Source organism: Tripterygium wilfordii, chromosome 16, assembly GCF_013401445.1.
Source record: "Tripterygium wilfordii isolate XIE 37 chromosome 16, ASM1340144v1, whole genome shotgun sequence".
In the NCBI taxonomy this organism is placed as follows: Eukaryota; Viridiplantae; Streptophyta; class Magnoliopsida; order Celastrales; family Celastraceae; genus Tripterygium; species Tripterygium wilfordii.
Genome location: NC_052247.1, coordinates 10,559,960 through 10,575,843, shown reverse-complemented (window position 1 = coordinate 10,575,843; position 15,884 = coordinate 10,559,960). Strand labels below are relative to the sequence as shown.

The following is a 15,884-nucleotide window of genomic DNA, read 5'->3' as shown; positions in this document are numbered from 1 at the left end:
ATATCACTCCATCCAATAAGTGTCACACACTACTGGAATGATAACTGATGGGATGTGTAGCAATTCTGTTAAATTTATTAACAAGGGACATGTGATGCCTATTACATTAATTCTTCAAAATTTACAAAAAAAACAAAAAAAAACTGGTATAATACATTGCACATGCTTCTTGATATTCGTGGACAAAAAAAATTAGCTCAAGGACAAAATGGGACACGACTGTAAAATTAGTTTGCTTTAAAAAATATAATTAAAAAAAATAGAGTATAATTATTTTGTTTGATAGAGGGATAACGGCTTATTCTAGTTGGCTAAGCTCTCTAACTATAGATTAAGGACCACATGACCATGTGATCATGAGTTCTAATCCCATGCCCTAAAAAAAACAATGATATTTTGCTTGGTGGACTATGATGCGCACTTACTGACATGCTACTTTGTCTTTTCGATGTAATCTAAATGACAAAATATAATATTTAATCCCTTAATTATACACTTGATTTTATTTTCATCCTTAAATTTTTTTTCTCTCAATATCGTTTTTTCAATGATTCCAACGACGAAAAAATGATATGTGACATCTCAACTGACATAATTTTTATACATTGACACACCTTCTCTAATCCACAAAATCCCTAATTTCTTTTGTTTCCCCCACGCGTCTCCTCTCTCCCCTCTCTCTCGTGATCCGGCATTCCACTAACCTAATCTCTCTCTTCCTCTCCCCCTTGCTTCGAGTTTCTATTGCACGATCCTTTGACTCCATTTCTATAGCAAACTCAAATTTTTATTCAGATTCCCTTTAATTATTGCTTTGGGTATATTATGGGTTAATTATACTTTTCATCATCGAAAGATAACGATTGCTCACTTTTAGCACCCAAAGATTTTTTGTTACAATGTCATCATCCGAAGTTCTAAAATGAGACTTTAAAGGTACTCGGGCAGAGTTTCGCTGATGTGGCATTAAGTTCGGTCAGGAGTCCACTGACGTGGCATTAAATTAAAAGGTCATTGGTTAATGTATGTTTACGTGGAAAAAAATAAAAATAAAAATATTTACATATTGCCACATAAGTATCTGAAATTCCCGATATACTCCTCCCCAATTGTCATCTTCATTGCCTTTTCAACTGAATATCTCTCTCCCCTAAATTTCTCTCTCACTGTAGCTCAAACAGTACCACCGCCACACTCTTCTTCTTCTACCGATTAACTGGTGTATATTGTCTGGTCTCCCTCTGTCTTATCTCTCTCTAAAACTCTACTTTCTCTCTCTTACCTCTCCTCTCTCTTACCGTTGTCATTGCCAAGTAATCCAAAATTTGCTATTCATCCACTAACAAACCTGCAACACAGCATTTAATTCTTGCAAATAACATATTCTTGCAAACAGATTGGGTTCAATACCAATCCTTGCAAATTTGTTGGTAACAGATTGGGTTCAATACCCGCCATCAAAGGGACCAAGTAGAGCTTCAATAAATGGGTAATTAAGTAGTGATACCCGTGTAACTCACTAGATCGGTTAATTGATAAGATTGACTACAATAAGAAACAATCTTGCAAATTAGGGCAAACACTCGTGGGGTAGCTCGGAGATGTAATAAGGTGTTGTGTTGAAGACAAGTAAATCGATTGATTCATCGATAAGCATTGGAGACCTGCAGTTTAGACTGGCATTGCCAGTGGTGACGAAGATTCCGACGCCGACCATGGCTCCGATTTCAGACTCAGGCTGCTTTGTTGCAGATAAGGAGATAGAGAGGACAAACAAGAGAAAGTAAAGGTTTTTATTCTTATTTTTTAATGACACGTATTATTATTATTTTTTCAAAAAAACCTAGGTGGAATTTATAAGTCCCATGTCAAATTGCCATATAAGCATATCCAATTTTACAAGTGTTGACTATTTGCCATCTAAGCGTTGACCTTGCCCGTTACTGTAGTAATTCTGACCGAATCCCTTAAATGTCTCATTTTGAATCAATGAGTGACGACTTTGTAACAAAAATTCTTTCGGTGCTAAAATTGAACGACACTTATCTTTCGGTGACGAAATGTATAATTTTCATATGTTCATATATTACCCTCATTTTTTTATGAATTAAAAATAAAAATAAATGGATGGTTACATGGAAGCATTTTAAAAAATCTAAGTTTTATTTTTATCTTATTAAATTTATTTAAATGTTTTTAAATATTATTATAAATTGTTTCCTATTTATTTTACAATTTATTTTAATATGTTATAACTTGATTGCATAATACCCACGTAATTTGTCACGAACAATTTTTACATCAATATGCTATCAGAAAAGTACAATCAAACAACTACTAACATTTCAAGAACAATATATGCAATCATTTTTTACCAGCATATGCTACAATATATGCTACTATTAAAATTGTCTACCAAACGGACCAATTAATTAACAAGGTTGATCAAACACGTATGCAATTTACTCTATTAACTCTCTTTATTTTTGAAAGTGGTTATGAAATTCCAAATCTCCACAATACGGGTAATCTAAATACAATCTACTCCAATGATTAGTGTCCAAACAATCGATTGCATAAATAAAAGAAAGCAATGAGAATCAAAGACCCGATTTAACGATGGAAACCTTGTCGAGAAGAGTAAGAAAAAAACCTCTAGTTTATGAGTGATCAAAATCTCTCAAATTCACTATAGAGAATTGAGTATACAAGGGAGCACTATAATTCACAAACCTACAAAAGAGAATGTACCTAAAAAATTAGAAGTCGGATTAAGAACATACCTTAGCCAAATAATCCACACTCTCCATGATCGAATCTATGCATGACCAGCCTTCTCCAAACAGGTTTCTCGCGTACGAACTCTCCGTGAACTCTCGGGTTGGCTACTAGAGTTGTCCCTTGAATCCCACAAACTCAAACATCCTATTCCTAAGGCTATGGCGAGAGAAAGATAGAGAGGTTTTTTTTTTTTTTTTTTGAAGAAATACGTTCTGTATATTTATCTGTATTGTTAAATCTCATTAGGTAAACTCATCCCTTATATAATATGGTGAAGATAAACCCAATATTATATCAAATTAAACTTTGAATTAATTCAAATGCAATTACTACCTCATGTGGGCGGATCACAAATCTAGACCAAATGTACTGGGAACTTCGACTAGCTCGTATGACACTCATATGCATAGTATATTAGTATCTCATAGAGGTATCGAGTTCGAGCCTCCTCCATTCTCTTTTCCTGTAATAAAAAAAAAAGAGAAAAATTGTTAATGTACTTCTTTCTACATGATGCCTAAAACTGTCCATGTCTGCTAATAGGGTTATCCAAAAACCTCACTTGTGCTGCCATCTTATCTTCATCATGTGTATTCTTGAATCATGTCAATTTGATACACACTCTACCCCACCCCACAAGTTGATGACTCTGATGGAATGTGTTACCTTATTTTGTTTTTTTATGTTGAGGAGCCTTGAATGACTAGAAAACCACCCACACTTAAATCTTCTACTATCACTAATAATGGGTTACATCAAGCTTTCTCTAAATTAATCAAAAGGCTCACAATAATATGTAGATCATCAAGAGCAACTAGTCTTGGCTCAATACCACAATAATCATCATCTATAATAAGATGGATCTCAACATCAACAAGAGAAAAGATTAAATCTCAGCAAAGTGGATACCTCAAGAGTGGATTATAGAGAGGCGAATCTAAAAATCAAAAAACCGATAGAATTATAGAGTTTGTACATGTCAACAATATTGTTCGCTTTGGATTATCCGGTTTTCGAAGATACATTGGTAGTTCCCGAGGATACATCAGGGCACCGATAGAATTATAGAGTTTGTACATGTCAACAATATTGTCCGCTTTGGATTGTTCGGTTCCCGAGAATATATCGGCCCGGCACAACTTTGTTCCTCCCAAGCTCAACTACTACAGACCGAACCACAAACTCATTGAGCAAAGCCCAACTACTAATGGGTCAAAGTCCAAACTTACTCACTAGACTTGGGAAAAAGGTCTTGTTGTATGTTGGAGTGGGTTTTGTTCATATAAACCACATGATCGGCTTTGTCCCAACTGATGTGGAACTTGAGTCATAACATTTGTGACAAGGATTGTTCCCTCAAAATTTGAGCCAAATCGGACAAATTTTACGCGCATAATCTTCTTGCTAAAAAACTCTCCTAAAAAACTCTCCTAAAACCCTTTTTCTCTAGTCTTCTTCTATAATGGAACTTACGTTCATGGATGTTCTAGCATTCACAGTATCTTCATACATAAACATAATTGAGAGATTTTCATTATAGAATTCCAAAATACCAAGTGGCCAACTACCTGATCTGGCAATAAGGCCAGACAGACGGACGAGACACACTAAGACTTTTTATATGTTTTTATCAGCTCATCACTCCAAATAATTGATTGAAGCTTCCCACCCTTTTCCCTGTTTCACCTACTTCATTTGATTACCTTCATCAACAAAAACAATGGAATCTTGCATTGATTTTTATGGTGTAACTACCTTATCTGCTGCACCCACATGAATAAACTACCCTATTTTTACATAAAAAACTCCTCTTTTCATGGCAATTATAAGAAAAATCAATACATCAGCTGAGAAAGAAATTGGGGCATTTTTTGAATCTTAGTGGCAGTTGGGAAGTCATTATAAGGGGATGTGTCGGTTGAAGCCAGAGAGTTTTTCCATGCAATTATAGTATGTTTTGTCTCCTTGCATATACAGCTCACCAGTTTTGTTGTGTTATTGACATTGGCCCCTCCTTCAATAGACATATCACATTATTTGCTCTACTTATTTTTAGAATTATCACTAGTTGATAGGGACAGAGAATAACTACATAATAATAATAATAATAATAATAATAATAATAATAGATATAAAGTAATACCTTTGTGGCCATGCACCGAGTTTCGGTCTAACTCATTCCGTCGTCGGTGAGAAATTTATGTACGCATATATTTGACGACTCGAATTTAGACTCATATCAGATATGTAATGATGCATTCGGTTAAAAATAATAATAATAGAAAAAAAGAATCAGTCTCTCTCCTCAGTCCTATCCCTCTAGTGCCTACATAAGGCCAACACCATTTCAATCTTCTTCACTCTCTCTCCTCTCTATCCCTCTAAAACAATTAAAAGTTTCAGATAAAACTACTCTTCTGATCCAAAAATGAGAGAAATTCTCCATGTTCAAGCAGGCCAATGTGGAAACCAGATTGGAGGAAAGTTTTGGGAGGTTGTGTGTGATGAACATGGCATTGATGCAACCGGAAATTATGTTGGGAACTCTCGTGTGCAGCTTGAGAGAGTTAATGTTTACTACAATGAAGCAAGCGGTGGCCGGTACGTGCCTAGAGCCATCTTGATGGACTTGGAGCCAGGTACCATGGACAGTCTGCGTGCCGGTCCTTATGGAAAGATCTTCAGACCTGATAATTTTGTTTTCGGCCAAAATGGTGCTGGAAACAACTGGGCTAAGGGCCATTACACTGAAGGAGCTGAATTGATCGATTCGGTCCTCGATGTTGTCCGTAAAGAGGCTGAGAATTGTGACTGCTTACAAGGTATTCTTAGATGTTCTGTTCGGGACTTCAAATGTTTTGTTAGCTGCAAAATTGACTTTATTTCTCTGCTTGTTCTTGTTATTGAATAGGATTCCAGATTTGTCATTCACTGGGAGGTGGAACTGGATCTGGAATGGGGACTCTACTGATATCCAAGATCAGGGAAGAGTACCCGGATCGAATGATGCTGACATTCTCAGTCTTTCCCTCACCAAAAGTGTCTGATACTGTTGTTGAACCTTACAATGCCACCCTTTCTGTACACCAGCTAGTCGAAAATGCAGATGAGTGTATGGTCCTTGACAATGAAGCTCTCTACGATATCTGCTTCCGAACGCTCAAGCTCACCAATCCAAGCTGTAAGTTGCCATGTTTACTTCAAATTTTGCAGACTTTGTTTTAAGTTTTTTGATTCTCAAAAGGTGTATATATATGTTTCAGTTGGTGATTTGAACCATTTGATCTCAACAACAATGAGTGGAGTGACATGCTGCCTTCGCTTTCCCGGGCAACTAAACTCGGATCTCAGAAAACTAGCAGTGAATTTGATACCATTTCCGCGGCTTCACTTTTTCATGGTTGGGTTTGCACCCTTAACATCCCGTGGATCACAGCAGTACCGCGCCCTCACCATCCCTGAACTCACACAACAAATGTGGGATGCCAAGAACATGATGTGTGCAGCTGATCCGCGCCACGGGCGATACTTGACAGCATCGGCTCTATTCCGCGGAAAAATGAGTACTAAAGAGGTAGATGAGCAGATGATCAATATACAAAACAAGAACTCCTCATATTTTGTTGAATGGATTCCCAACAATGTCAAGTCAAGTGTCTGTGACATTCCTCCAACTGGGTTATCCATGTCTTCTACATTCATGGGGAATTCTACTTCGATCCAAGAAATGTTTAGGCGCGTGTCGGAGCAATTCACTGTCATGTTTAGGAGAAAGGCTTTCTTGCATTGGTACACTGGTGAAGGCATGGATGAAATGGAGTTTACTGAGGCAGAGAGTAACATGAATGATTTGGTATCAGAATATCAGCAATATCAAGATGCAGTTGCAGCAGATGAAGAGGAGTACGACGAGGAGGAGGAGGCGGAGATGTGAATCAATTTATAGTTGGTTACTGCTATGAACAAAGAAGATGATGTTGGTTTGTTATGATTTATGTTTGTGCTTGGATCAAATAAGGGGGTTCTGTTCCATGTTTTCTGGAGTTTGTATGTATGTAATATGCATGTAACATTCAATTGGTGAGTATTGTTTGCAATTGTAAGCTAGTTTTGTTCTTGCAAGTAACGTAAATTTGGCTGGCTTGCTTTATTTGACAAATATGATATTTTGTTCTTAAGACCAATAAATCTAGTCCAGATACAATTTTCAGCTGCTGGTCCCAAGACATGGAAAGCATGGCGCTATATGAAAGTATTCAAGGAATAAAAATTTCCAGAACAATTGAGCAATTAGCTAATTTCAGCAAAAGAACTTGCAACTGCTACAACTACAGCTACTACATACCTAAAATAAAAGTTCAAAACCCAGTAATGGGAAAACAAGTCCAGGTCCACCAGAGCCAACCCTTCGATGCCAAGAATCCGGTATTACTAATTAGATTTGAGGTTTCTGTAGCTTCACAATTTCTGCACAACATTAAAAAAAACAGCATTATAGTATAGCAGTGAAACAGCTCCGCGCCCAGCGGATGCTCTTTTAGGGAGAATCCTTCCAATACAAACAAGTGATGCAGAGAAGTATAGAACTAAATAGAAAATTGATTCCAAAAGGGAACATCGCATAAAACAAGCCAATGTTAGTGCTTGCAGCAGCCATCCGCAGTAGCACTGTACACAAAATTACAAATACGGCAAATCATCTATTCACTCGCTAAATGCAGCTTTAAACAATACTTGAATCCCTCCACAGACGACCGTTTCAGAAGCATTTTAAATATTCCCCCACAACCTCAGTAATCAGAAACTCGTCTAGCATTTTAAATATTCCCCCACAACCTCAGTAATCAGAAACTCGTCTAGTTTTCGGAACTTTGTCCAGTTTATTGTAAAAGAATCTTTCACGAGGATGGCTACTTTTACTTAAATCAGTCATGCACACCAAAGATCAGAACCAGTTACATCTATCCAAATCATGCTGTGCTTTAAGACTGAAGAACCTTTTATCATTGTGGCTGGAAATTGAGAAGCTTGTATTTGCCAAGGATCGACATCTACAGGGAAAAAATCAAGGGAATACGACCAATTTGTTTTGAGTTTCCTCCTGTCAAGCAGCTGCACCCCTTTTATTCTCAAGGACAGATCCCTCCCTAAGTGCTACTTGTGCCTCATTCTCCTTTCCCAGTGTAAAAAGAGCAACAGCTTGTAAATAAGATGCAATATGCCAAACAGGTGATATTACTTGTGCCTGCAACGCATCATTTAACGCTTCTTGTGGCATGTCGCTCATAAGATAAGAAAGACTACGCCTTGCATATACTGTAGGTGAGACCATGGTTCCAACATCAATGAACTGCAAATACGCAAATCATCAGCTCATTTCATAATTGGTTCTCATACTTGTTCAAAAAAAATAGAACTTTTGAGTTGAAGCATAACACGTGCTGTCCAGAGTACAAAAAAGGCCCAGAGTTGAGGTTTTAATCCAGGAGACTAGTCTAAACTTGTATTTTAGCTTTCCAGGAGAAGAGTTGAGAATTTTATTTTCAACTCACCCATCCTAATTTTAACCGTCATAGTTACCCACAAGTAATTCTCCTTTGCCAATATGTACATAAGTAATAAACTTGCACATGCATAAACATGTCTCACATGTATCTTTCATTTCAGTTAATTAGTTAAAGAATGGGTAAACTTGTCTCTAACCTGAGAATAGCAATCAATGGCCGCCCTAAAATCTTTATGGCGAAAAGCACTATCACCCTTTTTCTTCGAATTTAACGTTTCCTGCATCTGGTTGGTCCACATCTGGAATGATAGCTGCAATCCAGGAAAAAAAACAGTAAGGACTGTTCACTGTATACAGCTGAAGAAGGAAGAGATTAACAGAAGTTTATAAAAGACAAAATCCATGATCCAAAAAGAAAGAAATCAGATGGCTGAAGGAAAGATCCAGGGTGGTACAACTACAGTCTACAAATGTCAGGATCCTTGCTCCAACATCAAAGAAGAGTACATTGGTCTGAAGTTTGACAAACACTCTCGACTAGTTTACAGTTTGGTTAAGGTTTAGCAGGTAGATTCAAATGTCAATAACTGAATCCCAGTAACAATGTAAAGCGAACTAAGAACTGAAGATCATATGATAAAGATACGGAAGAATGCCTACAGACAGAATGACGTATGAAATATCTTAAATTATAATCAATGGTCTTCTATAACAATATCAAAGCTCAGCATAGCTGTAAAAATCGTTTTCTTACTTCCAAACAAATGATCTTGAAACCCAAACCAATGTTATCTAACAAAATTGCAAGCCAACCCGTATCAACGTGACAAAAACCCGAATTTTCTAACTAATAATCATGGAGACATTTCAATAGCATATATTATATGAATACCAAGAGCATTCAGCTCTCAATTACATCCGAAATATCATAAACACACCTCAGAAGCTGCCCCCTCATCATCTTTGTAACCCAGATTTTCTAAGATCTCATGCATAGCAGTCAAATCCATTCTTAAGCACATATCACCAAGTGGCGTAAGAGGAGAAGCTGCAGAACCATGTGGTATATCCATCAATACATGAGAAGAAACCTGCAGAACAAATTACTACAATTTTCTCATTTCTTCCATGAAATAGTATTTTCCCAACTTTCAGTACACTCCACAGCCGATGTATAATGCACATTAATCAAAGCAAAGTTCTTGCATTGTAATTGTCATCAGTTTTATAAACCCTAGAGCACACAGAAATATAATATTCAAAAACAGCCTCAAGGTTCCTTTCAAACTTGCATAGACTGTTGAAGGCCATCCACATTTAGTGTAAAAGTGGGAGAGGCCAGCTACATTAAGTAGTACAAACATACGAATGAAATCAAAAGGCGCAGCCTTTCCACCATCTGACAGTAGACCCTGCCACAACTTAAAAGCCCGTCACACACAGATTCCGCGAGCAGATACTGAAGCTCATAAATTTATATAACTAAATAAATGCATACAGCGTACCCTTTCCCCGAAAGCTGGTTGTATACACTTATCTTGTAAACCAAAACACAACGAGAAAAAAAAAAGTCACTTAAGATACAAAAGATGGCAACCTCAGTATCCTTCTGAAGTGGAATTAAAGCTGCTACCAATGACTTTGGATTTGGTCGCTCCCGGGGCTCATATTGTAAACATCGCGAGGCTAAACGCACTAGCTCTGTCCCATCATCATTAGTAAACTGACCTTCTAAGCAAGAATCTGTCAACATTTGTACATTCCTATCTCGTATTAGGTCCAATGCCTGAAGGAAATGATGCAAGCTATGTTAACTTTGAAATTACAGAAACAAAACAGGGTTTAAATCTTATGAAACCCAGGCACACACAGGTGAAAGCGAAAATAAAATAACAATAAAATTATTAGTAGACAATCAAGGAAATAAACCAGGATACCTACCAGAAATGAGAATTAAACTACTTTAGAAAATCTATGCCATCAAATTACAATTAAATAAAGAGCAGAAAAATCTTTTAACTTCATGCTTTCCATATCAACCTGCATAGGATGTATTTTATAGATAAGAGATGTATAGGCATTGGATTGATCAATTGATTTCCAATCAGAACAAACTTGAAAGAGCAGATAGTCAGCTTATGTCAGATCACCTTTTGTACATTATTTTGCTCTTCAAGGTCTTTAGTCTTTACTGCTTGTGCAGCGTAGCAAAATTGATCTACTAGAATCTCTAGTTTGTATGCTGATGCACTAATTTACACATACTCGTGTGTAGGTGTTTATGAGTCAGATAAGGGAATATTCCATGTCCAGTTTCTATTTCCATGTTGCATTTTCTTTCAAATTGCACAATTATGTCATAGTTGCATGACTTTGAAATTTAACTTTTAGTTATAAGATTCTACATGATTAGCACATTTCACTAGTTTTTTCCCCTTTTTCTGAAGTATGTGATCGCACTTTCCAGTAGTATCATATCGTTTATTTATCAGAGTTAGTACTGCAAAAATAGTATGTCAATATGACTTTCTGAATTCTATTAACTTCAAAAATTGGTACCTTACAATTTTATTCAATCTTAGACTAATAAAGTTGAATCCTAGCCAACCAAATTCATTCATAACTTAAGAGTTGGTTCAAAACAAGATGAAAAGAAGTGAGACAACATATTCAGTGTTAAAAGAATGAATGGCAACTAACGCAAGATTTTAAAACGCTGTTCATTAACTAGTGCAAGGAAGTGTCTCTTTATGGATGTGCCAAGTTTGCTGAGTTAAGGAGCTAATGTTTTCAAGGAGAGCAGTAAATAAAAACAGTTACTGAACAAGAGCGAGAAGAAACAACTAGCAAACTGTTTCAAGATAGTTAGATCTTAATGGCCCTAATAAGGAGAGAACTTACATGGCTAGGAGGAATATGTTTTCCGCTGAGAAGATCAAGCAAAAGGGTGCCAAAGCTATACATTACACTTTCTGGTGTCACTCTTCCTGCAAAAAGAATCAGATGCCACTATCAGAAAGGAGAAAATATAATCAACAGATAATAACCATATGTAACTTAAATAATGAAGGATAAAAGGTAAACAACTCTCGTGCACAAAGCTCCCGCAGTGGGCGTGGGTAGGGGACAAGTAGGCTGTATACAGAACTTAACCCCACATAATATGTGGAGAGGCTGTTTCCAGGAATTGAACCTTTGATCTCTAGGTTGCACCACTACAACTCTACCTGAGTCTACCACTGACATGTTCATTTGAACTTAAATAATGATGGATATTCAAGTAAATTATGATCTGTGGGTTGAAACCCCTCAGTGCTTCTTCACTAAAAGTCTTTTACATTCCAAAAAAATAAATTCAAGTAACTTATAGTCTTTTGCCATTCAAAAAAAATCAGTCTTTGTGTTGAAATAATCTGTAATAATATCTAATGGATATCCGAAATGGCAAAGAAACAGTTGCATAAAGAAAGGTTATTGGCAATTTAATGAGCAGTTTAATACGCTATCAGGTTTACTCTGGATTGGGTGCCATTAAAACACATAGGCACAATACAGTTCATAAATTAACAATACAAGCACCTGTCCTCAGATACTCAGGAGGAGTAAATGCCAAATTTGTACTGTAACTTTTTCCATCTCTACTGTTCTTCATCAGGCCAAAACATGAAAGTCTAGGGTTGCCTTCCTGATAAAAAGTTTTAAAAAAAAAAAAGCAATCTGAATTAACTGTAACTACAGGAAAAAAATGCAATAACACAGAAGATAATATCATACTTACATCGTCAAAAACAATTCTATAAGCATTTAAGTCATGATATAGGCCACGTCCTTTGCTGGTGCAATATTCCAAAGCTTGGGCAAGATATAGAGCCACCCTCAATCGCATTGCCCATTTCATTGGTTGTGTTTCCCCTGAAAAAATTGCATGCTTAAAAATGACTAAGGTTCACAACAACTCTCATTATAATCCTAGTAAATAAGACGAATGTGAGGTTAATGATCATTTGCCTAATTGGATTTCCCTGTTGACTGGAGATAAGAGGAAGACATAGCATAATATTTCTTATACCATGACTAGTTTTGGAGTACAAAATAATATCAAGTGAAGGACCTGTCATTCTCAAGTATAATGAAAGACAGATAAATATAGCAGAGACAGTGGAATTTGTGACACTTAAAATGACAGACAAACACCGAAATGTGATGAAATGAATTTGGATGCGCTGCAAATAGCCTCATGTATTACAGAATTTACAGTACTGCATTCAACCACTGACACCCACTGTTCTATCAATCATGTGTAATCTAATCATAAGGTGGTGCTTCATGGTAGATAAAGCATTCAAAAAATTAGTCCTCTATTCAAATATAAGAGAAGTCTATTTTAATAAATGGGGAAAGGAGACCAATATACATCTAGTAGTGGCAGAAACATAAAGGATTTGAAATTCCAATGTAAAAATGGGAGCGATCTAAAGAATGGACCTGTAAAGAAACTTACAATGAAATAGGTGCTTTGCCAATGTGTCGTTGGGCATATATTCTGCAACAAGTAACCTCTCATCACCTTCATAGCAACAGCCAAGTAAATTTGACAACCGTTGGTTTCGCAGTTGACCAACAGCTTTGGCTTCTTCCTATGTTTATAGAATGTTAAAGTTAAAACTCTGGCAAATTTCACAAAAGATGGGACGAAAATATGATAGGCAGTCCATAACAGCCCAACTCGTTAAGGAGTCCCATGTTATCACTCTTTAATAAGCCAAGAAACTAAATATAGAAGTTATTAACCTACTTAGATAAATAACTTATTCAAATCTTCCTCAGCCGACTTTATGAAATTAGATAAAATGCTCTCTCTCTCTCTCTCTCTCTCTCTCAGTCATTAGGGCATCTTGATAAGGTTCTAAGTATGATAAACTTATACAGCATTATAAAGAGCCTAATAAGGGCACCACTAAATGCCTTGGCAAGTAAATCCATATGCCGACAGGCAAACTACATTCAAATAACTGGCATATGCATCAGGCAGCATAAAGGTAAAGGTAAACAACACCCATGCACAAGGCTCCCATAGTGGGTAGGGTAGGGCACACGCAAGATATACGCAGAACTTACCCTCACATAATATATGTATGCATTAGGCAACATAAAGGGAAAAAAAAAATGAAACAGAATTTTTACGAAAATTTAACAATGAACATGAAGTGGCCTCATCAATATATGATTACCAAAAATTGTCGGCCATCGGGCCAAGCCGGTCTATTAAAACGCTTCACAGCAATCCGCCTCTGATTTTCAAGCTTCCCTTTATAAACCACATTTGGAGCCTTTTCTCCATGCTCAGAGACTATATTCTCAGCAGCAAACCCAGATGTAGCCATCCTAAGTGTTTCAATACTGTATTCACGAAATGCGGGTACATCATCAACCTCACTCTTCTCTTCATTTTCTGCAAACAAAGTAACCCATACATCAGGAATCACTCCCTATAAGTAAAACCAAGAAGCAAAAAGCCAATTTTACTCACCAACATCCTGCACCTCAGGAATTGATGCATTATACCCAGAACTCCAACAACACAGTGACAGATTCGAACACCCGCAGCCCATCCCACTATCAAAATCTGAATGTGAACAGTATCAAGATTTGAGCTCTTCAACCTATATGTAATTCAACTAGTTCATCCACTCTCTTTCCCAACTTCAAGATTAGCAGAAAACTGCAAGATACCCATAAAAGTTTCAATTGCTGCCACGACAACTATTGATAATTTTGAGAAGCTTTGCTGTAAAAATGCCTTTTTGAACACAAATTGTCTGCAACAATACGAAATTTATATAAATTCTCCTTCGAAAACCTATTAAAAACAATAAAAGAAGCTAAAAAAGTTCGTTTCACAGAATTTCATTTTCCCAATAATGCTAAAAGAGGCTAACACAACTATAATCACAATATTCAGTTCACTCCCGCTATTCTTAAAACGAATTCCATTTTTCTATAGCTTCTTTTTCCCTCTAAAAAGCCTAGCCAAACAACAGTGGCAACCATTCTCCACCGAGTCAACTATCTCCACCAGGTCAATGAAAATGGTAGTTCTCTCTGCACAACTTTAACTCACAACTTCAATCAAATCAGAACAGCAAAAAAAAAAAATAGACATCTATAACCTCAGACCAGCATATGTAAGAGATATAAAAGCAAAGACAGAGAACCTGAATTGAAGAGCGAAGTTCGCTCAGAATAAATGGAAAGATAAGGGTTTTAGATTGCAATATGTCTGGGTTTTGCAAGAAAATCAAACCTTTTTTATTGCGAACTGATTTCTTTTTTTGTTTTATTTTTCTGAGCTGTGAATCTGAGAGAGACTGTTGTTCTTCGTCTTATGCTAAATGAGAATTTTGTGAGAGCTTTGAGATTCGATTTATCTATCTTCATTTAAATAATATTTTATATATATATATGTATGTATATATATATGTATGTATATATTAGTGTTATCATAATTTCCTTATTTTCCACCGACATGGACCCTCCTTTCTCCCCTTTTCTACGCGCAGCCTCCGAAATAAATTTTGCGTTGCTTTCAAAAATTTACTTAACTAATTAATACTACTGGCCACTACATAATTATTATGCCCTAAAAATCGTTCTTACACTATTTTAAGCACCAAACACCACAAACCCTAAGGGTGCATTTAGTTGGTATTTAGATGGGAAATGAGGGTGAGATTAACATATTCTCTTATTAGGTTGATTTTCAAACGGTGGAATCTCAAACTCGCTCCACATTCTATTCTCCCTTATGGAGAATAGTCAAGCTCACCAAAATGATGAGAATGGTTATTTTCGACAATGGATGATGAGTTATAACGCGTAAAAGACTCTTTTACCTTTATTACAAAATATTATTTTATTTTCCAAAAAAAAAAGTAGTATGAAAATTATTTTATTTTCACACTTATATTGACTTTTTTATTTATACCAAAAATGATTATATTCACCTCGTACTCATTTAACGTTCATCTCACACCATTATGAATTAAATGCACCGGAACTTTAAATATCTATGGGGAAATTTTAAACTTAACACCCCATACTTGGGGGATTTGGTACTGGATTGTGACGCAGCGGTGCAGCACCCACGATTGTTTCACACACACACTAAAAAGCTTGATATCATATTCAGATAAACAAATAGAATGAAAAAATGGAAAAAGGATAGAAGAGATGGGTGTGCACCAATGGCTGCCCGTAGTTGAAGCAACAAGAATCTTTGGATTATTAGATCATATACCTATATGTTCAATGTGTCACTTTTCAGCCATCTCTTTTGCCTTTCATAATTGTTATTTTGTTTCAATCATAACAAAATACTGTAACAAATATTTACATTGTTGGTGCAGGAGTAAAAAAAAATAATGAAAAATATAGAAATGAAATTCGACCGTAGTGGATTGAGGCATGGGTATCGCTCTCTTCAATGATATTCGAGCCATATGCAGTTCCTTGGTTAAGAACAGGTACACCAGAAATCTCCTGGCTCGACTCCTCTAGGACACAACAGCTCGACTCAGTTGTGTATCTAACTCAGACC

At 36.4% G+C, this 15,884-nt stretch overlaps 2 protein-coding genes across 4 annotated transcripts; one reads left to right on the top strand and one right to left on the bottom strand.

Annotated features, from left to right (window-relative positions):
* The first annotated feature begins 5,138 nt into the window (after positions 1–5,138).
* Positions 5,139–6,994, top strand: LOC119980852 (tubulin beta chain-like). Its single transcript, XM_038823656.1, has 3 exons — positions 5,139–5,603; positions 5,693–5,962; positions 6,045–6,994. Exons 1-3 carry the CDS (start codon positions 5,210–5,212, stop codon positions 6,713–6,715), a joined length of 1,335 nt encoding a protein of 444 aa, XP_038679584.1. The 5' UTR covers positions 5,139–5,209; the 3' UTR covers positions 6,716–6,994.
* Positions 6,995–7,096: 102 nt separating this feature from the next.
* LOC119980851 (serine/threonine-protein kinase BSK7-like) lies at positions 7,097–14,656 on the bottom strand. 3 transcript variants are annotated; one of them, XM_038823652.1, is made up of 12 exons: positions 14,503–14,656; positions 13,818–14,106; positions 13,519–13,739; positions 12,789–12,924; positions 12,066–12,199; positions 11,867–11,972; positions 11,189–11,274; positions 9,885–10,073; positions 9,226–9,378; positions 8,485–8,598; positions 7,618–8,131; positions 7,282–7,570 (listed from the first exon to the last, which is right to left on the bottom strand). In XM_038823652.1, exons 2-11 carry the CDS (start codon positions 13,897–13,899, stop codon positions 7,886–7,888), a joined length of 1,467 nt encoding a protein of 488 aa, XP_038679580.1. In that variant the 5' UTR covers positions 13,900–14,106; positions 14,503–14,656; the 3' UTR covers positions 7,282–7,570; positions 7,618–7,885. The 3 variants fall into 3 exon arrangements, with proteins under 3 accessions (XP_038679583.1, XP_038679580.1, XP_038679581.1); XM_038823653.1 differs by having other exon boundaries at positions 13,818–14,009; XM_038823655.1 differs by lacking the exons at positions 7,282–7,570; positions 14,503–14,656 and adding an exon at positions 7,097–7,248 and having other exon boundaries at positions 7,779–8,131; positions 13,818–13,899.
* Positions 14,657–15,884: the final 1,228 nt, after the last annotated feature.